This window comes from Chlamydotis macqueenii, chromosome 2, assembly GCF_036417535.1.
Source record: "Chlamydotis macqueenii isolate bChlMac1 chromosome 2, bChlMac1.mat, whole genome shotgun sequence".
NCBI lineage: Eukaryota > Metazoa > Chordata > Aves > Otidiformes > Otididae > Chlamydotis > Chlamydotis macqueenii.
In genome coordinates this window covers 95,060,064-95,081,897 of record NC_141557.1, presented here as the reverse complement: position 1 = coordinate 95,081,897, position 21,834 = coordinate 95,060,064, and the positions used below count along the sequence as shown (strand labels likewise).

General features: G+C 39.6%; 1 protein-coding gene across 1 annotated transcript in view; it reads left to right on the top strand.

The window, feature by feature from the left end:
* The first annotated feature begins 425 nt into the window (after positions 1–425).
* The window catches only part of TERT (telomerase reverse transcriptase), a 33,355-nt gene continuing 11,946 nt past the window's right edge, over positions 426–21,834 (top strand). Inside the window, exons 1-9 of the mRNA XM_086742088.1 lie at positions 426–689; positions 1,879–3,787; positions 6,356–6,551; positions 10,861–11,050; positions 13,863–14,045; positions 15,348–15,509; positions 15,885–15,980; positions 18,041–18,126; positions 20,763–20,876. Of these exons, the coding sequence (XP_086598214.1) occupies positions 462–689; positions 1,879–3,787; positions 6,356–6,551; positions 10,861–11,050; positions 13,863–14,045; positions 15,348–15,509; positions 15,885–15,980; positions 18,041–18,126; positions 20,763–20,876 (3,164 nt within the window). The 5' untranslated portion in view covers positions 426–461. The remainder of the gene's footprint in view (positions 690–1,878; positions 3,788–6,355; positions 6,552–10,860; positions 11,051–13,862; positions 14,046–15,347; positions 15,510–15,884; positions 15,981–18,040; positions 18,127–20,762; positions 20,877–21,834) is intronic.

The window sequence follows — 21,834 nt, the reverse complement described above, 5'->3', positions numbered from 1 at the left end:
AGCATCCTGAAAACACCCAGCACGAATTACGCAAGAAAAAGTTGCCAGAAAGCGGTCTGACAATAAAAGCCCACATGTCTGCTTAGAGGCCGCGCCACACACCGTGCCCTCGCCCCCCGCCCCCCGCCCCAGCCCGGGCCCGGCGGCGGGAAGCGGCTCCGGAGCTGGACAGCGGCCTCCCGCCCCGCCCCGCCCCGCCCCGCCCCGCCCCGGCCACAGCCCCTCCGCGGCCACGTTGTGGGGCCGGGCGGCTGCGGGGCACGGTTTTGCGAGGGCGTTTTCTTTTCTTTTTTTTTTTTTTTTAAATACCACTTTATTTATTTATTTATTTATTTTAACAGTAGCTTCCCATCGCCCAGCGGTGGCTTGGAGCTTGGCGGAGCGGAGCGGGTGGGAAGGAAGGAAGAAGGGAGGGGAGCCGCGGGGCCGCCCCAGGTGGCGGCGTGCTCCCTCTCTACAACATGGCGGGCGCGGAGCCCTTCGCGGCCGTGCTGGCCGCCCTGCGTGGTTGCTACGCCGAGGCTGCCCCACTGGAGACCTTCATCCGGCGGCTGCGGGAGAGCGGCGCCGGGGAGGCCGAGGTGCTGCGGGGCGACGACGCCCCCTGCTACCGGACCTTCGTGGGGCAGTGCCTGGTGTGCGTCCCCCGCGGGGCCCGCGCCATCCCCCGGCCCTTCACCTTCCAGCAGGTAGGAGGCCGGGCGCCAGTGATGGCCCGCTCGCACCTGCGTTGGGGACCGGGGCGGCCGCGGCAGCGCAGCCCTTTGCCGAGGAGCTGGCCCAGCGCGGCGCGGCGGCGGGCGAGGGCCCCCTCCCCTCAGCCCCCCGGGGTCGCGGCTGGCGGCGCGGGGCTTCCCCGGTGAGCCCATGAGGGGCGGCGGAGACGGGGCTGCGCGCCGCCGGCCGGGCGGCGGGGCCCTTCCTGGCCTCCATGCGTGCGCGGGGGCGGCGGCCCTTCGCCCCTCGTGGCTGCTGCCGGCCGGGCCTCCCCGCCGGGCCTCGCCTGGCCCCTCGGCTGTGGGTCCCGGGCAGCGGTGGGGGGATCATCCCCCACTTCCCTTCCACTTTTTGGAGGGGTGGGGGAGCAAGGCCCTGGTGCCGGCGGGTGGGTGGTTGGGTAAAACGAAAGGCCTGCGAGCCCGGGGCTCCCTGTGGCGCTGCTTGCTTTGTGGGGTAGGAGCGAACAAACCGAATGTGGCCGGGGAGCAACTGGAAACGAAAAATGCCGGTTTCCCACTCTTGAGAGGCTAGAGAAGAGTGGGGAGACCCGCTTGCGGCTCGGTGTTTAAGCAGAAGAAACTTTTGGAAAGACTGCTTTTCTCTTGGAGCTACTGTGTGCGTGAGCCAAAGGGTGCTGCGGTAGGGAACAAACTTTGCAAGCTTGTTGAGCGGGTTTTAGAATTGTGAACCGCGTCGTTTGGTTGAACTTTACATAAAAGGAAATGAAGGCCTCAAGAAAATCAGTGTTCGTTCCCTGGAGGTTAGAGCCTGCGTGAGCACATATCTACGAGCACACGTATCTACGGGCAAAGTGACCTGAAGGCTTTGGAGTCCAGGTTGCTGAGGGAGACGAGGGGAGTAGCGTAGGGTGTTTCCTGGGCATAAAAACCAAGATCAAAAGGGCAGACGTTGAAAAGACTTCCTTAAAGTTGTAGGCCCACGTTGCTGCATGTAAACATCTTACGGTACACTTGAAAATCTTTCTTTTTGGGTATGGTGCTTGTGAATCATTGATACTGGTTTGAAAGGGTTTGGTCTAAAGCTAGGGTCTAGGACTGTGTATCTTGCATATCTGTTTATTTAAAGCATATACGGTGTATATAAAGCATTTATGGAAGAGTCAGTGATAAACACTAATTTTCTTTTTTCTTTCTTCAGTTATCTAGTCAGAGTGAAGTCATCACAAGAGTTGTTCAGAGACTGTGCGAAAAGAGAAAGAAGAATGTCCTCGCATATGGATACTCCTTACTGGACGAAAACAGTTCTCATTTCCAAATCATGCCGTCTTCAAATATATACAGCTACCTACCCAATACTGCAACAGAAACTATTCGCATCAGCGGCCTCTGGGAAACACTGCTGAGCAGGATTGGAGATGATGTGATGATGTATTTATTGGAACACTGTGCAGTCTTTATGCTGGTTCCACCTAGTAATTGTTACCAAGTTTGTGGGCAACCAGTTTATGAACTTATTTCACATAATGTAGACTCATACCCAGTGTTTGTTAAGCAAAGGTTTTCAAAGCATAAACGTAGTAGCTTGCTTGACTATATGCAAAAAAGGCTTATGTTTCATAGACAGTATCTTTCAAAGTCGCGCTGGTGGAAATGCAGACAAAGACTTGAAGCTGATGTCTCCAGCCTGGGAAATAAAAAAAATAACAAGATACAGGGCTTAGTGTCCAGTTACCAGTATTCTGCAAAAGCTGTTTCTAAAGCAAGCAAACAGATCAGAATGGTTACTGAACATCTGGAAAAACAGAGTAGCTCCAGTTCATATTTGTCAGCCGCCACGGCACCATCTTTAAAAAGGAAGCTTGATAGGGAGCAACTTGACATTCCAGCTAAGAGAGCAAAAGTAGAGGAGAAAGTGAGAGAGGAAAAGGCTTTGGTTTACACTCCTGATGTAAACCAAAGTAGTTTCAAGAGATATGGAACTGGCTATGTAGCATCACATTCTGTAAGTCTCATTAAAAAAACGCACCTTTCTCAAAGAAGTAGCAGTGATATGTCTGGTCCTTCTTTAGCTCACACATCTCGTGATGGGAAGAAGTTTGTGGCAGGTGAAAGCTCTTTTCTGCGAGGAGTTCAGAGTAACAAACCATTAAAGTCCAGCATTGAAATCCAAGCAGAATCCCATAGGAAAGGTGTAGAGATGCATATGTGTAAGTCTCAGTTGGATTCTGTACAAATCAAACCCGTGGAGGGTATTTCTTCAAAATGCAGAAGGCAGGAAAGTTCCCTAGCTCATTTGGCAAAGAAGTTACCAAATACGCTCTTGCATTCTGCAGTATACATTGACAGGAAGCTGCTTCTGTATTCTCGCAGGAGTTTCCAAGAATGTTTTCCTAAATCGTTTTTGCTGAATCGCTTGCAGGGCTGTCAGGCAGGTGGAAGACGGCTTGTAGAAACTATATTCTTAAGGCAAAATCTGTTGGAGCAAAAGCGCAACCAAAGTCTGCCACATCACAACTGGAGAAAGAAGAGGTTGCCCAAACGCTACTGGCAAATGAGAGATACATTTCAGAAACTGTTAAAGAACCATGGAAAGTGCCCTTACTTAGTTCTCTTGAAAAAAAATTGCCCTGTCTGGATATCTGAAACCAGTGTGAGAAAAACTGAGCTGCCTTGTCGGGCAGCCTTACCTGGGGAATCAGAGGTTCACAAGCAAGCAGAACAGTTTGGCAAAGAGCCTGCTAAGTCTGTGGCAAGCAGCAGATGTGAATCGGGTCACACTGACATGCCAGACAATTTAAGTGCTCCTCTTGCGAAACCTGTGCATAGGGAGTCACAGAGGGAGGAGCAAAACCCGGGAGAGGTGTGTGATTCAGCCCTTGGGGAGCTCCTCAAGCAGCACAGCAGCCACTGGCAGGTGTACATCTTTGTGAGGGAGTGCCTGGAGCGGGTCATCCCCGCTGAGCTTTGGGGTTCAAACCATAACAAATGCAGGTTCTTAAAAAATGTGAAAGCATTCATTTCCATGGGGAAGTTTGCTAAGCTTTCGTTGCAGGAGTTGATGTGGAAGATGAGAGTGAATGACTGCATGTGGCTTCGTCTAGTCAAAGGTATTTCTTATATTAAAGAACTAAGTGGCGGGGGTGTCAGATGACTGGTGTTCACATTTAAAGTGGGAAGGGGAGAGTATGTAGTCTGGGTTTAAAGTTGTGGGTTCATTGGTAATCGTAACTGAGAGAGCAACCTAGTAGTGTTTGTAATTGATGGTGGAAGAACACGTAAGCCTGTCTTCCTTACAAAACTTAAGTTTTTATTCTTTTCATTCACCCTTTTTATGTTTAAAAGGATGACATTTTCATAAACATGAATTCAGAACCTGAGCCTTTCAGCAGAGCTCTTTCCCTTCCACCCCAGCCCTCCAAATTGCAGTAACTGAGAATTCAGTGAGGCATGACCCAAGCACATAAGGAACAAATGCAGTCTGCCTGTTGGTTACCTTCCTTAGCCTTCAGGAAGAACGAAAGGCAAATCAAGACACTTGTAGTGGCATGTGTTCCTCTGCTATGGGAGTGAACCTTCATCCCGCAGCGTGTTTTCTCCCATCCCCTCACATCTACCTGTGAGAAAGACATGAGTGCGGAACCCATGCAATACAGGGGTTGCTCACCATCTGTCACCTCTCTAGAGCCCTTCTCTAGGAACAAGAGACCTTACTGAGCACTGCTTCGGGCTGGGTAGTTGGTGGTGCAGAGATCACCAGACCGAGTGGTCCCTGGTTGAAAGATGTCAGGAGGGCATCAGCTGGTTGCTCCAAATTCTGTATGAATCCCTTCTGTTCAGTCCTCTTTTCAGACGATAAAAGGGAAATCTTGCTTCCCTGACAAAGTATTTTTTCTTACCTGGTGAGGTACTTGGGTCCTACAGTAATGTGAGCTGAAAATGGTACTCCTCTTTAAAAGGTGTGATAAGGTTCTGAAATTACTACAGATTCTTTGTAATGTAGGAGGAAGATAAAAAGTCTGATGTTTAAGAGCTGGTGTTAAAAGTAGGGGAGGTTACACTTCCATAGGAAAGTACTAATTCTAGCAAATAAATATTGATTCTTTATTCGGAAACTGTGGCTGAAAACCATGCTTTTCAACATGCTGAGGAGTTAAATATTAAACAAAAATTATTGTAAAATACATGTTTGATTTATAGTCATTTCGAACATCTTATCTTAAAGAAATGTAATGCCCTCTTATTCTCTGGCCTTCTTCAAGGAAAAGCAACACATAGACTTGATTTTAATTTTCATGAAACTACTCTCTTGTGCTTGAAGTTTAAACACACATTTAATTGCTTTGCTGCACTGTTATTTTTTTTTTTTTCTCCAAAAGTAGGAGTAGTGGTTTCTTGTCAGTTTCCTAAACTGTAGTCATAATTTACATCTGTTGCCAAGAACTTAGAAAATAAATTATCTAGTTCCGGGACAGCTACTTAACATCATGTTGATTTAATTTGTGTTTTGCAACTCTTCTGTTACATAATTTTCTAACAATCACTGGATTTTTTCGTTGATGTTACCTGGCTTCTGTTGAAGTGAATGCTGTTTTATCTCTTTATGGTAGTTTTTTCTTAGGTGCTGTAAGTACATGAAAGCGTCTCCGCCCTGAAGCACACAAAAACCAAACAGGGTAGAGAACTGGAAACTCACTTCCATTTTATAAGTTTCAGTTTTAAGCCTCAGCTTTGCTGTGTCAAAATTAAGCTGGTTTTAACACATTTGTGCCATAATCATGATTTGTGCTATGCAGCTAAACTAATATTTCTGTATAATTTGTTTAAAGTATCCTGTTGTATTTTGCTAAATTCCACTCTTAAATTTAATTAGAAAAAGTATTATTGGAAGTTGTCCAAAATTCAATATTGTAGGACAGGTTTTTATTCCCTACTCGCCCATTTTTAGACATCGCTACAAATCTATATGGCCTTGCATTTGACAGTAGCTAGGAATGTTCTGGGCTCATAATTTTTATACCATCTGTTATAAGTGCTGATGGACTTAGAGTGATTTTTTTTTTTCTTTGTTTTTTGACTGCAGTAATAAGTGTTATATAGGATGTCTGAAATAAAGCCTAACCCTGAAATTTGTTTTGATGTAATTGGGAAATTGGAGTATCATTCTCATCCCCAAGCCAGCCCAGTTTAATTCTGTTATTTGTATACTTAAGTATTTTTGTATATACTTAAGTAATTTTGTATACTTAAGTATTTTCATTTTGGGGTTTTTTTTTTTTTTTTTAAGTTTTGTGTTGTAGTAGGCTTATTTCCCTTTTACCTTTCCCTTCACGATAATCTTGCCATTGTGCATTAAAGATCTTGCACAAGGAATGCTGGGGGAAGGAAGTCAGTCTTCGGGCTACTAATGGCATGTATTCGTATCCTGTATGTCAGTTTGTCGCTACAGATTATTTTCTGTGTTTGTACTTAAGCTTGGATTGGTCCCATTCTTTAATGCCAGTGAAAATTTGGAGCAACATCTGTGCAATTGTTTGTATTTGCTTTTTTTCTTTCCATTAACCTCAAGCTAAGAAAATAGTGTTATGTGTGGAGGTTTTTTTGCTTGTATGTTCTGTTTCTTTACTAATGCAAATGGTTGATACTTACTGTAACTACCTTTTAATTGTTTATTGAAGGTGATCACTTTGTTCCTGCCTATGAACATTGTTTCCGTGAAGAACTTTTGGCTAAATTCCTATACTGGCTGATGGATACCTATGTTGTTGAGTTGCTCAGATCATTTTTCTATATCACCGAGACCACGTTCCAGAAAAATATGCTTTTCTACTACCGAAAGTTTATTTGGGGCAAGTTACAGAGCATTGGAATTAGGTAACGTTAGAAAATTAGTCAAGCATTAATGGAATATGTGTAAATTTCATGTTTTGTAGTGTAGAGTTATAATTCTGCTTTCATTTATTGCCCATTTATCCTCCTTTTATTTGCTTAATTTCCCAAAAGAAAGTTCAGCCTGTGATTGTCGTATGCACAACTTATAGATTCAGGAATAATTTGTGTGAGAAAATGGATTTAAATTCAGAATTCTTTGGTAAGAGAAGAGAAACCTTTGCAGTAATAAAATCCATTATGGAGAAAATTTTGTTTTGATAAGTAAAATTTTTTACACCTTTCAGCAATAAGTAAAGCATAGTGACAGAATCCCAAAGTAACCTTGGGAAAGTTAATTTAAAAAATATTCAATTTGTTAGAATTTATTAAAAAAAATCTTTAATTAAAAAAAAAAACAAACCCAAACAAAACAAATCCCCCCACCTCCAACAACAGAAAAACAGAACCCAAAACTCTGCTGAAATGCTGTAATATGCTATTCATAAATTCAGACAGTAGTCTTGGGTTTTGGGGGTGGTATTTTTTGAATGTTGAGGGATTTAAAAGCTGCAGCTTCTTTTTTAGTGTTGCTGTGGAATTTCATGCTGCTTTTTTGGTCTTAAAAATGTATGCATTCAAGCTAGGGCATTATTTAAGATAAAATTTTAAGCAATTAAGTGAGAAAATAGGAAAGATCTGAAGGCAATGTTAATGAACAGTATTGTGCACACATCTCCATACTTCGCATCTTTTGGATTTTCATTATAAATTGTTGGTGTCTCGGAGAGCTTTGGAATTGTGCAAAATGAGCACACTTGATGTCTTATGTTTTAATGGCTGTTTTATATTGTGAACCTTTTGCTTTCACAGTGGTCTGCTGGTCTACGATGTTGTATGTCTGATTTTTCTCCTCCTGCCCCACTGTTCTCTGATTTCACATTGGTATCTCCATTGCAGCTCTTTTGCGTATGTGTCTGCAGTTAATGGGGCCACAATTTTGTGTGCAGTTGTAACACACAAATATGCAGTTTAAATAGTGGTAGAATATAATTTTCAGTCCCACGTATTCTGTTTGTCTTGTCTTCAAACCAACAGCCTTAGTGTTGCAATTAGTGTTTTATGTAGTTTTAATGAACTTCAAAGGCTACTTTTTGACATAAAGTATCATCAAGTACTAATTATTCCCTATTAGTTATAATGCTGTTTTTAGGGGGGTATGTGATTAAAAGAAAACAAATAATTTTGATTTTAGCCATTTTGTCCCTATTCCCAGTTTCCTAGAAAAGCCCAGTGTGTAAGGACATGGTGCTCTGAACTCAAAGGACCCTAATCTGGGCTGTTCCCGTTTCTTCTGATTTCTTCCTCACGTATTTCCCTACCGTGCAGGAAGCCCCTTCTTCTTACCTGTGGCTTCGGAAGTCCCTGAACTGCAGGTTACTGGAGGCTGGGGAAGGATCCCAGGGAAGTACTGCTGCATGCTTGCCAAGGGCATGCTCTAAGGACAGGGTGTTTGCTGTTGGCTACGGGATATGTGTGGCTATCTGGATTTTTAGTCTGGCCCCAGCAGCTACACTTCAGCTTCACTCACGAGGCTGGGGCTTTCAGCACTCTGCTTTTCTGAGTGTGCTGTGCAATGTGAGGTCTCCAAATAATCCATCTTCCTGAATTTGTACAGGCGGCAAGCTGCCCACTTCACATGGAAGGAGAGAAATCAGGGTTTGGAGATACTGTGAAACAGATGTTTAGGAATTCCTGTGCTTCCTTGGCCATTTCAAGACTCTCCAGGCACAATCCCCTTATCTAGGCAGTATTTTCAGTCACTGTTGGTGAGTCGATGCCAAAGGCTGTTGAGTTGCTGCCATCTTTGCTGGAGGAAGAGTATCTGGTGGCCTCAGTTGTTGCCCTGATGGCTTTTTTTTGTGGCTGTCCTGGTTCTTCCTCCTCTTCATCTGGAGCTGCTCTTGATGATTGCTCTGGGGTAACTCAGAGGAAGGGGTTCACAGCCAAGCGTAGCCACTGATGCCTTTCTAGTTCTTTTGTATGCTTCTTTGGGAGAAAGAGGATGGATGAAACAGTCTGAACTGAGTGGACCTGGACTTTACTGATGAGCTTGCCTTTACACTGCATTGTCATTCGGGAGTAAGTCCCCACCCTGAAGGGCTGTCTGTATAAGTAGATCTTCCTGTGCAAAATCACACTTAGGCGTATGGACCATAGTTCTGGGAGGGGATCTGAATCTGTGTATTTGTTTTACTGTGTGGGTGGCGGTTAGAGTGTGCTGGACTTGTTGCACTCAGTCACCTTTCTATTCATTTTTGAAGCTATATCAAACTTCTTACCCCAAATTGAAAATAATACTTATTCTTTTTAAGAAAAAATCAGTATTTAATGATACAGTTGGTTCAAGTTACATGACCCACAGAATACAAAGTTACGTTCTAAAAATAATGTACCCTATGTCATGGTGACAGCACCTGTTTTTCTAAGGACTATACCCTCCCTGCCCTTGCTGTACACCTTAGCTGCTGAGGATTGAAAGTGCTGCAGAAATTCTGAGTCTTCCCCCAATGGATTGTGGCAGGACGTTGAAAGATAGCAGGACCATCCACTCAACTTCCTCCAAGTTCCAGTGCATAGTGGCGCCATGAGTGTAGAAATGACAGTAGGGTGGTTCAGTGGCCAGCAGCTTAGTCCATGTTCAGAATCATTAGCGCTGCTGTAACTGCCGTGAAATAAGCAATGAATGTTGCTGCAGGCAAAATGTCATCCAGTTCTACAGCTGGCCAGAGAGGTAGTAATGACCATCTGCCACTAACTGACTTTTGTCTTCACTTTCAGAGAAAGTAATATTTTTTTATATAGTGGTTTGTTTTGTTTTTTTTTTTTCCTCTTGGTCTTAAATGTGAACTGCAAAGCGATGGAGGTTTGATCATTCGGTTATTTCTGTTGAACTGAAGTTCTTTGTTCTTAGTGATCTAGCTAATACTGTAGCACATGATGAAGTTTTATGGGTTCAGTAAAGAATTTAAGTCATAGTAAATAATAGTCTTCTCTAGCTGTGGAAAAGTGATCTCCTATCCGTTGTACTTTACTTTGGGCTAAATCTATACCAGGAATTTAATTCCAAACTTTGAAGATAAATCTTTCAAACAGATGCTCAGTAACAGCTCAATTTGCCAGCTCTGGATGCCATGACACCTTCTAGCTGTCATGCACTGTATCACTAAGGCACACGGAAGAGAAGTATTTTGTGTGCCTCTCTTATCTGCATGCTTGGCATCTCAAGTGTCTCCTAGAGCATGCTTATGAGGTTTTCACCAACCATCACTACCTTTTGTGGTAGTGTGGCCTCCTTTTGCTAAACCAGCCTGTTGGTTGGTGTGGGATGAGAAATATGTGCATGCAAATTTAGATTTGCGTCCCCCCCCCACCCCGGTTCTGATGGAATTTGAATTGTCTCACACTTCCCAGGGGAATATCCTAACCACTAGGCTGTAGGGCTTTTTGGAATGGCACATTTTGTCTTTCTGAAGCAGTGCAGGATATTGATCCAGGTCTTTTACATTGCAAGTAAGCCACCTGAACAATACAGTCCTAAGTAAAAGCAAAGGCTTTTGTACCACCTCTTTTTCCTGCCTCTTTGCATGGGAAGGTCTTGGTTTGGACTAAGCTACACTGAACTGTAAATCCTGAGGCATGTGTCTAAGGGGAAAACACATTTCCCGGTAAAATGGACTTATGGAGCTCAGAATCTGTGACTTGGGAGCCTTCCCTTCTTCATTATTCTCTGCTGTTCATGTTAGCTAACACCTGCTCAGCAGATAGGTTCTTGTGAGTTGTGTTACTGGATACCTAAATGCCCTTACGTTGTATGTGTCTCCTAGTATGTCAGTTCACTGTAACTTATTAATAAGTTGTAGGTCCCCTAAATGTTGGGAGTAGAACAGCCCATTACAGTCTGTAAGTCCTTCCCTGGATCTTTCTTAATGTAGTTTTCAGAAAATATTTTGTAACATTCAAATCTACTCGGCTAATCTGTGCTTAGATTTTCGTTTGTGTTAATTAAGATTTTTAAAAGTTATCTTCATTTGCATCAAGCAGAAGTGTGTACTCTCTTATTATTGTATTATGTTATTATTAAGATACTGTGAATTTGTTCTGAAATTCCAGTTTCCATGTCACTTTCTGCAGAGGTTAGTATTTGTAATTGTCTTCTTAGTAAAATATTTGGCTTCAGTTATCATAAAGAGATTAAATGTTTTAACTTCCTGCCTTTCCTATTGCTTACACTGAATATATATTTGTATTTTAGAAACCATTTTGCCAAAGTACATCTACGTGCTTTATCTTCAGAGGAAATTGAAGCTGTCCGTCAAAAACAAAATGTTCCTGTGGCATCAAAGCTCCGGTTCATTCCCAAAGCGAATGGGCTAAGACCCATAGTAAAAGTGAGCGGTGTTGTTGAAGCACGAGCATTCAGCAGGGAAAGCAGAGAAAAGAAGGTTTTTATTTTCTTTATTGTTTTATGTGGGTTTGATGTAGACAGCTAATAAAGTGAGTGAGGTTTTTTATGTTATATAAAACTAGTTTTAACATGGTGAACTGGAACATTCAGATCAGAATGAACAAGTGGGTCTATCTGTTGCAGCTTAGCTTCTCCCTTCCCATTGCTTAATTATCATTAGTCTCCAGTTCCAGAGTCATGTACTTCTGTCTGCAGGCCTGTCTTAAGGAAATGATTCTAGAAGAATGGAATGGCCTGTCAGGTAATCGTGTTTCCTTTCTCTTCTCTTTCCGTCCCTTTCCCTCAGGGTTACTTACTGTGTTTAGTTGTGGTAGGCGTCAGCCATCTGTGGGAGCAGAAGGATGTAAATCTCAAGGATTCTCGCTATTCTGAACTGACACATTGCATTTGTTTGGCACACCAGAGGGTGAGAGATGGAGGATGAGTCCAGCCGGTTGGGATTTATCTGAATCCTTACTGTGCACGTTGATCGGCTAGTGGTGCCCGGTCAGCCCGGTGGTTCGAACAGTGGTGAATTGGGTGTGTTACAGAAGGTCTAAGAAGGGTGAGGAAGCTGCTCAGTCATAGTAGGGAGATAGGAAGGAAGCTGGGAATTACTGCAGTGTGGGAACAGAGACAGAACACACAGTGCACAGAATTGTCTATTTAACAGGCCAGTTAACCACAAGACGTAGTGGGAACCCAGTTTCACTATCTTGCATGACTGCATTAATTGTTTTTCCTTAAGGCTGAGTCCCATTTAGTGGACAAGATTAAATGTTCCCCAGATGGGAGGCTGCTTGGTACTACTTACTCAGTATGTGATCCCAGACCACATTTACAGGGCACCAACTAAAAGCTGTTCTGAAGTGTTATTTCTTCATAGTCTTTCTGTGACAATCAGACTGTCAGATTTGAGAGTATGCACACCATTAATTTGTAAATAGCTGCAGTGCCCTCCACATTCCTCCTAGCATTTAAATTGTAGAAGGAAGATGATCTTCCAGTTCTTTCTGTCTGACAGTATTCCAGGTTTTGGAACTTGGAAGCCACTTTGGAATTATAGAGGTTGCCTTGGCCAGCTTCTGTAGCTCAACACTGGATTATATCCAGATGAATTGCTAGAGATAATCTCCAAAATACCCAGCAAACCAACTTCTGAGTCTTGAGCAACTCTCAAACTTTGCTGCAAAATACATGGTGGAATGAGTCCAGTTCTGTGAATTTATCCTCAAATCACTGTAGATTTTGTATTGTTTTAAAGGTTTTATGTATTTGATTTGCATCCTTCTTCCTTTTGTTTGAATCAATTTTTTTTTTTAATTTTAATAAGAAGCTCAGAGCACTGGCAGGCAGCAGGGTTCTAGAAGACCTGATTTGTCTCAGAGTTTATAGTATTTTACTGCATTCTGCAGAGATTCCAGCAGATCTTTAGGTTTTGCAAAAATGTTAGCAGCTCTGTGGATTAGACCTCTTCCAGGGAATTAAGAGGCATGAGGGAATTCCTTCTCACATGAAAATGAAGAGTGCTGTGAATACTGTAACTCCAGATCTCTCAAGGTCTAGTTCATACTGAATTTGAAACCAGTCTCAATTTTCTTCTGTTGGCTCACTTGATAACACCTGTATGGCCATCAGCTTTGTGAAAAGGTGAAGGTGTGCTTTCTGTGAAAAAGCTGCCTTTCTGGGATGGGCTCATTAAGAAGGCAACTTTTCTACTGATGGTTACATTGATCTTGCTGCTTCTATTGCCTTTGGGCTACATCTCTACGGTTTTGACTGTTTTTAGTGGGAACTTGGCCTATAACAGAAAAGATACTATTGCAATAATTCAGGAAAGCGCCTTAATTTATAAACTGGTCAGAAACATTTTTGAATGAATATAATTACTTATCTTACGTAAAACAATGAAGTTGCATCAAGTTTTTTTGGAGGCAGTGGCTTTAGTTTTGCCAGCTTTTCACTGAAACCCATAATTGATTTTTTTTCAGTGCAAAAATAAATGTTTTCAGATTAACTGGAATGCTTCCATAATTAGTAGTTTCAAAGTATCCGTATCACGATCACAATGCTACCATTGAGAGTAAGAAACCTTTTATGTTCTGTGTATGCATTTTGGAGGATTTCTCTGAAGTTCTAAACTGATTCATAAGTACGCTACGTGTGCAGTTTGTTTATTTTCTGCAGTAGTATGGCTTGCCCTTCTTTTGTTGCCAGGTCTGTCAATATTTTTTTTCCTTAACTAATCAGCTAATCAGCCTGCATGATTTCACTGCCGCTCTGGTGTATTTTACTGTTCCCGTAGCTGAGAGTTAAATCTTGGCTAATGTACTTGCATAAAGTACCTCCAGAGGCTGTGTTGATGGTGCAGCTGGAGTATAGCCTAAAGTCTCAGGAAATGTGTTCTTTTTGCTGTTCTTGTTGCAGTGATAATCTCCAGCAGAAAGAGTGGGTGATGTTTAAGAAGTTGCCTTCTAATTGGTCGTGGTTTTATTTGTTAGAGTCCATCTGTTTATCTCCTTAACTATTACACCTTAATTTCCAAGAGTCAAGCACAGAAAATAACATTTTCTGTAGGGTTTAAATTTGGAAAAAAAAAAAATTAAAAAAATCTCTGAGGCTGTTTTGTCACTTCCATGTAGTTACTGCAGCTATATTCAAGGTTTCTGAATACTGCAGTTGACCAAAATAATATAGTAAATGTACAAATTTCACCTCCTGTTTCTCATCTAAATGTGAAATCTTCGTATTGCACAGAATTTAATATGTTTCAGCATACTTTAAGGTGATTCTCTTTGATTTCTTTTTAGATGCATCACTACAACACTCGACTGAAAAATCTATTTAGTGTGTTAAATTATGAACGGACTATAAACACCAGTTTTATCGGCTCTTCAGTTTTTGGGAAAGATGATATCTACAAGACATGGAAGAAATTTGTTACAAAGGTTCTTGAATCAGATGGTGAAATTCCTCATTTCTACTATGTTAAGGTATGTCTTTAATTACTTATTTGAACTAAATTTTCAAAGTCAGCTTGTGCAGATACTTTCATAGCTGTAATAGCAGTGATCTGAATGCGTAATTATTTCATTTTCAAAATAAACTTTTGTGCATACCTGACACAGACTCTGGTTGATTTTTTGGGGATGACGGCTTGGTTTTTTGAGGGGGAAGTGTCCCTGCAGTAGCACTTCCTTTACTTGGGAATTTTTCTGTCCATCTTTCTGTAATGTAGCAGCTCTTGCTTCTGCACATGCACTGGATTTTTGCAATTACATTTACTTGGTTATAAAAATGGGACAAAAATATAAACTCAAATACTCTTTTAGGGCCATCTTCCCAAGGAAAATCAGGAAAAACTTGCTATGCACATACAGATAAATTCAGCATATTTTTGAAAATAGGTCTCTTCTAACTCAGTATTCTTAAGTTTCTGTTGAAAATGAACACTTGAACTCTATTGTCTCTCCAACAAGTTTCTTCTCCCACCTGAAAAAAAGGAGTGCTTGTCGTATCCCACTATTTGAAGGAATTTATTCTTAACACTTTTGTTTTTCTGTTATGTCTAGCAGGTAACTTATGTATTTGAGGCCAATTCATAGCTTTGAATTGGGGCAATTTATACATATGTATGCAAATTACAGTTTTATCTCTATTAGAGTGGGGCTCTAACAGAGATAAACTCCCATAGGTCAGTTGTCATCCTGTTTGAAATTACTTTCAGTGACTGCCTCATTATCTTTCAAGCTAAAGAATCATGTAGTTGACATAGTTCTGAGATTATTACTTCTTCAGAATGTTTTGAATTTTAACTATGAGAAGTAAAACCAGAGTTAAAGATGCAATATGAGCTTTAAGAAAGACAAAACATCTGGGTTTGCTGCTTTCCAGAAGCCTAAGATGCCACCTCAATGATCACGTGGAGAGGAAAGTTTCTTAAAATATTTCAACATATATCAGCAATAAACTTCAGTTAAATTATTAAAAGTTCGGTGTTAGATTTAGGGTTGCATATGGTATCATCCTCTGTTAATAACAAGAGTTGTGCTAAAACTGATGGTTTGATTATCCCTTGTAAGGGAAAATTCATTGATTAGTGAGGCAAGTTTAGCAGATAAACAATGAGTTTTTGTTTTGCCACAAAATTGGACTGAATGATGCAGTAATTTCACTCCCACGTGATTTATCCTTCAGCCTTGTTTACATACTACAACAGTTCCTTTTTTCATACTACCACAGCGTTTACAGTGATACTGATGAATACATAATGGAAGGTATTTCTTCTGTTTCAGGCTGATGTGTCCAGGGCTTATGATACCATTCCTCACAATAAGCTTGTGGAAGTGATTTCACGGATCTTAAACCCTGAGAAAAGAACTGTCTACTGCATACGGCGCTATGCCGTGATTATGATTACCACAAGTGGAAAAGCCAGGAAGTTCTATAGGAGACATGTATGACTTGGTGATTTCTTCTGTTTGCTGCTGTAGATATATTTTGATCCAAGGAATATTTTTGTTTCTAACTTTTTTTAGTCACAATTTGAATTGGGCAATTACTTCATAAACCCTTTTTTAACTGTGTTGGATATTTTCCAGAGGTAGCAAAGCTTCTTTTTACCCTGTACTTGTTACACTTTTTACTCAGTGTTAGTAAGAATAAAGATAAATGTGTTGTGGAAATAGAGATATGTGAGGGAAATACAATAGCAGAATTGTTGGATTGAAATAATGCAGTAAGGCTGGCCCTTTAACCTTCACTGAATAAAAGAGTCTGGTACTGGATTTTCTATTGCTTTTGTCATTTATTTCTTTACACTCAATACACAGGTTTCTACTTTCAAGGATTTTATGCCAGACATGAAGCAGTTTGTGTCCCAGCTTCAGCAGAATGCCTCATTGCAAAATGCAATAATAGTTGAACAGGTAAGTATTGGGAGACTTCTTTTCAACTGAAAAAGAAAGCTACAGAAGAATTGGAGGAAGATTGGGATTTTTAATTGAATGTACATATTATGTGGTGACACCACCTCTCTTCTAGTTACCCAGCGCCTGCCTTAGAAAGATTTTTGTCATCTCTTCTTTAATGTTTATAACAGGCTCTCAGTTTCAGTGAAAGGAATGCACCAGTCAAAAAGTCTGACAAAATCTCCTGTTAGACTTTTCCCTGATTTCCTCATTGTTGTCTCAAACTTTGATTTTAACTGGTGATTTCTTTCTCCTTTCCTAATTCCGTTGTTTGTTGCAACAGTTCTCAAGTGAGAAATTAACTACCTAGTAAAGAAGAGCTTCAACACTTGCTATCTCCAAAACATACAGAAGTAACAATGACCAAAATACATTCTAAGTTAAGTAGCTAAGGAAATAGATGTGGCATCTTGAATAGCAAGCTACACAGAACAGAAAAATGGCTTTTTTTTAAAAAAAAAAAAGTTATAAAGTCTTTTTTTAAAAAATAAGATCACCTACCAAGGTTGACAAGAATGAACTTTAGAGTGCAGCACAAAGCAAGATCAACTCTTTTAATTTTTGTTTAAAGAGATTTCTTGCTTTCTGTGAAAAAAGTACAGTTAAAAATGTTACATATTTTAAATTTACTCCTATTGATGCTTTGTTACAAGAAGCAAGCATCCTTCTGTTTTTTAATTCTTGTGCTGCAGAGAATTATACTAATTCCAAATGTTTGTTCTCAAGAATTCCTTCTATGCAAGGAGGATGACAAAGAAAGGCATAAAAGTAGATGATATGCTCACATCAGTTCTTAATACGTTTTATTGCTTGGCATCATGGTGTTCCGTGATCACAACCTACAAGATTCCAGAGCATCAGATGACCAGACAGCTATTTTCCCACAGGCTACTTCCTCTTTTGTGTTGTTTTTTTTTCTTTTTTTTTTTTCTTTTTCTTGTTTTTCTTAATCTTACCAGTGGAAAATTTTGACATAGAGTAATGTATGCTTCTAACATACAAGTAAAATGATCTTGTATATCTACAGACATACGGACATAGAAGTAGAATATACAGTACAGGTGGTGCACAATTCCAGGATCCTACAAAGTGCAGAGAGGCTAATGAGTACATGGATGAAAATGAGCACTAGCTGAATCTGTGATTATGATGTGTATGGAGGTTTTCTTTTTTTCCAGTGGAAACCTGATTTAGATAGCTATACTAGATATTACATGAACAGCAGGGTTCTATTTCAAAATATTTTGCATTTGAAAACAATTTGTGTGTGTCTGTGTCCTTACTTTAAAAAAAAAAGAAAGTATTCTGAGAAAGCTATTATCTCAGCCTGGGTGTCTGTACCGCAGGTGCATCGTGTTAGCTTTTCAGTACAAATAACCATAATCTTGCATGGCTTTTTCGAAAGCTGGGTGCATTTGTCTGATGTCTAATCTACGCAAATAGGAAGTAATGTTGCTTTAGTTTTCATCAAGGCATTGTTAAAGGGACTTAAACTGCTCTAAATTAATTATTTATTACACAATTTGTAACACAAAAAGCTTCATAAATGCTGGGTGGACAGTCACGCAAAGAATCATTAGTAATGTGTGGCAAAGAATAAGTTTTGCAGCAGAACTGGCAAGTGGATGTATCTATAGTTGGGGAATCGTAAGGAACATATCAGTTAAATTGCCCTACATGGGAGAAAGTGGCGAAAAGAGTGAGTTCTCATATGTTGTAATCCAGTATAATATACTGGCACTTAAAGTGGTTTTAGATGTTATATTTGACTATTTTCCCATGTAACATCAATCAAAACTGCTTTTCTTGTAAAGCAAAACCAAAAAGAACTGTACCATTTACTTGTTGGATGTGAGTAGCTTTTTAGTGTGGTGGTTTTTTTCTTACCTTAGGGCTTTGAACTGCTATATTCTTAACTTTTAATAAAAGTTTCTGTGTATCTTTTAAGTTTATACTGTATTTTTAGTTTCAGTACATCTCTAAAGTACAAATCTTTTTTTGTTTTGTCCCATTTCTAGAGCTTAACTTTTAATGAGACAAGTTCCAGCCTGTTTACTTTTTTTCTTCAAATGATACATAACAACATCCTGGAGATTGGGAGCAGGTAAAAAAGTAGTTAGTTTTTCTTTTTATAGTGTGTTTTATTTTTTTTAGTTGATTGTTTTTTTTCAATTAAGCAGGGTACTTAAATTTGGCTCAGGGGATTTTTGATAGCTGTCTTTTAAAAGATCTTTATTTCATGTTAATTTGAAATCTCTTTATCAGTTTAAGCTCCATAAAAGCATGAAGAGTTTGGAATCAAATTTATATTTAATAAAATTTCTCTTTCCCACCTGGATGATGATTACTATACACAGAACGCATTATTATATAAATATGTAACCTTCTTCATTTAAAACTGCAGACGTAGTCCAAAAGAAAAATGCTTTAAAATGTTGGGATCCATAGCGCTGAACAAAAGCAAGGTAACACCCAAGCAGTCATGCAAAAGCCTTGTTAGTCATTGCCCTATAGTGCAAAATTAAACTTTTTCTGCATGGTCTTGCTCTTTGGGAAGTTAAAATAAAAATAAAAGGCAATAACTATAGGAATGTAAATTCTTGGCAACTCCAAAATTAGGAATCAGATGCTATAGAGGGTAGTAATGCAGATTTCTTCTTGTGTTGCTAGAAATGCTAATCTAGTATTTACATTTTGCCTCTAGGTGGCAAATGTGTGACCATGTCTAGAACGCAAGTACTTAGATGATCTTTTTGTAAATTGAGAATGAAGTATATTAGAATGAATAGCTTCTTGCTCTTGAAGCATATCTTTATTTTAGAATACTTAATGTCACAGAATTGAGGGAGGGGGAGAAAAGGCTTCAAGGAGGTAAATAGAAGAGTGTTTTTAGGTTTTTCTAGCACTGATGCTTATACTCCCTTTGGTGGATTGTGAGAATGCTGACGTGGTGTGGTATTAGTAAGGACTAACTGACATCAGTATGTTTAATAAAATTTTAATGATTTTAAAGAAAGCATACCCTGACAAAGGCAACTTTGTTAAATGCAGTCATAGCTTGACTGAAAAAAATACTCTTTGTCCTGGAATTAATTTGCCCTTTTTAAGTTCCTCATTCTCATTTGTTCAAAAAAAAAAACCCCAAACTGCAAATAAGTTTAGTAAATTAATACGCTTTTAACTGATGGTTCTTAAAAAGCCATCACAGTTAGTCAACATTCACTTGATGTTTTGAGAAAAATGCTGATTGTTGACCTGGGGATCTAGAAGGAATCTTCTAATACCTTTTGATATATTTATCAAAAGTCTGGAAAAATGTAAAATAACTGGTAGAAAAACTTGCAGATGACTCAAAACATAGGTAAGAACACTGCTAGAATGTAGTATGTGGCTCTGGTGTCCAATTGCATAATTTCATTATCTTTAGTTTCACTAAGCCATTAGGCATTATCCTATCTCACTACTTCAAACGAGTGTTGTGAAGATAATTCCCTTGGGTTTTGTGAGGCATACTCATTCTGTTGGTGCCAGCATAGAAAAATTCACAAGGCAGTGGGAAACTGTGTTCAGTAGCATATCTAGATCTGATACATTACTGTTCCTGTGTGTGGTCTTTCTGGCTTTGTACAAGATAGGGGAAGTATTAATGAACCTTCCCCTGACTATGGCTGTATGAATTCTTTGAAACCATGAGAAACAAATCAAGATTTACTCTTTTGCAGAATGACAACTGGCAATTTCAGTGAACTTTTTGAGGGGGGAATGGGGCAGGTTGAATATAATTACAAATAGTGAGGGTTAGCATTCCACAGAATGTAATGGGCTTTCCTCATTAGAAGTAAGATAGCTTCATGCCTGAGGAGTTAAATTAGGAAATAATTGTGATTTACAGTATAGCTGGGATGTATAAAACCAGATCACGTGCTCTATTAAGCTAAAGCATCAGAAATTTCCCTGAAATTAGTGATATTTATCTGTGGAAAAAAGAGCCCAAATCAAAACAAACAAAAAAGACCCCTAAACCCCAAGAAAATACTTTCCTTGTCCAGATCATGCTGTGCAAGTATAAATGAAAAATATATTTATTTAAATTATTTCACAATTAAATGTTTTTACTCTGACTTGTGCTGCTGAAAGAGCGTTTTTTTTTTTAAGAAAACTTAGCCAGATTTGGTAGTGGTGAAGGTTTGTATTTGAATTGAATGTGGATGTTTGCTGTTTCTGAGAAAAGTGGGAAGTGTTCCATCTCAAAATCCACTGAGCTGTTTGGATAACAATTAAAACTAAATAAGATATTGTTTGAAAGATTTGTCAGTGTGCTTAGCTTCGAAACAGGTGTTCTTGTACAAGAAACAATCTAAGATGTAACATAAAGAATTACAAAGCTTAAATGAGAGGTGGCTCTGCAGCTGAAGGAGGAAGGAGGCATTTTGGTTCGAGATTGGTTATAAAATTTCTTTCATTTAATGACAGTCATCTACGGGAGTTTGTTAATAAGATATTAATATAGGTATTAGTGTTTTTTTTTTCACTGTTTAACTTAAAGTATCTGAAGCCATATGTAGATTCCTAGAGGAAAGAATAAAAAATTTAAGTAAGGCTAACTAGCAAGCTTATACCGTATTTTTTATCAAAACATGTTATACTTGAAAAAAATAAGTAAATGTTTAATGGCTATTGAAATCTTCTTGTTGAATGTTTTAGTAGGGTTTTTTTTTCTTTTCTTTTATTCTTTACTAGGTACTACTTACAATGCTGTGGAATTCCACAGGGCTCCATTTTGTCAACCTTACTTTGCAGCTTATGCTATGGAGACATGGAAAACAAATTGCTCTATGGAGTACAGCAGGATGGGTAGGGATGCTTTGTTCTGTGCTCTGTTATAGTAATGCATTATATATACTATATATATATGTGTGTTTATTGTATTTATAGCATATGTGTTTATATACATATATATACTATATGTGTTTATATACTATATATATATATATGTGTTTATTGTATTTATAGCATAGAATATGTGTGACATTTTCTCTGAAGTTTACTTCTGAATTTCAAGGATTTTCAGCTCTCCATTAGGAAATGTGGTGCACACAAAATCTCTACAGCTTCCGTGTCACTGTGGTTGTTTTAGGGGTGGAATTCCCCTGTTTGTCGTAAGATTGGGAAGAAAAGTGCTGAAAGGAAGGTGTCCCAGATCTGTGGGTGGCAGACATGTTCTTACAAAGAGCACAGTATTTAGGGATGCTGTAAAGAGTCTGACAAGCTCTTCTTGTACATGTAAGAAGTTATGGTTCTCCCACACTCATTCCCACAAAATTTGTCGTCTTTTGTCCTCAAACAAGGTGGGGTGTTGATTACAAGCTTTCTGATACTCCAGGCTGCTGCCTGAGGGCTTTCCAATCCGCCATCTGTAAATCTTAACATTTTATTGAGGTCACAGCTTTATTACAGATTTTTTTACAAGGCATGTTGGTTCTTGTTTGAAGCCCTATGTGGCTCTTGGTACATTTTCTAAGTGTTTGTGCCCTGCTTGTGCCTGATTCTGAGAAGCTTGACAGAAGGCTAGCCTATAAAAGCTTTACCTCTTTGTTAGCCATAAAAACTTCAGGGTCCCGTCTACCTCCATATGAACTTACAAACTGATCCCCAGCTGAATCCCAAATTAGGGTCTTTAAGCAAGAGCTAGATGTTGGTGAGCCTCCTGAAGTTTGTCTGTGTTCACACGTCCTCCTCCGTTGCTGTGAATTCTGTCCTAAGAAAGAAAAACAAAACTAAGAAGTGTGTAGAGTACTCCAGTTGAGTGCGT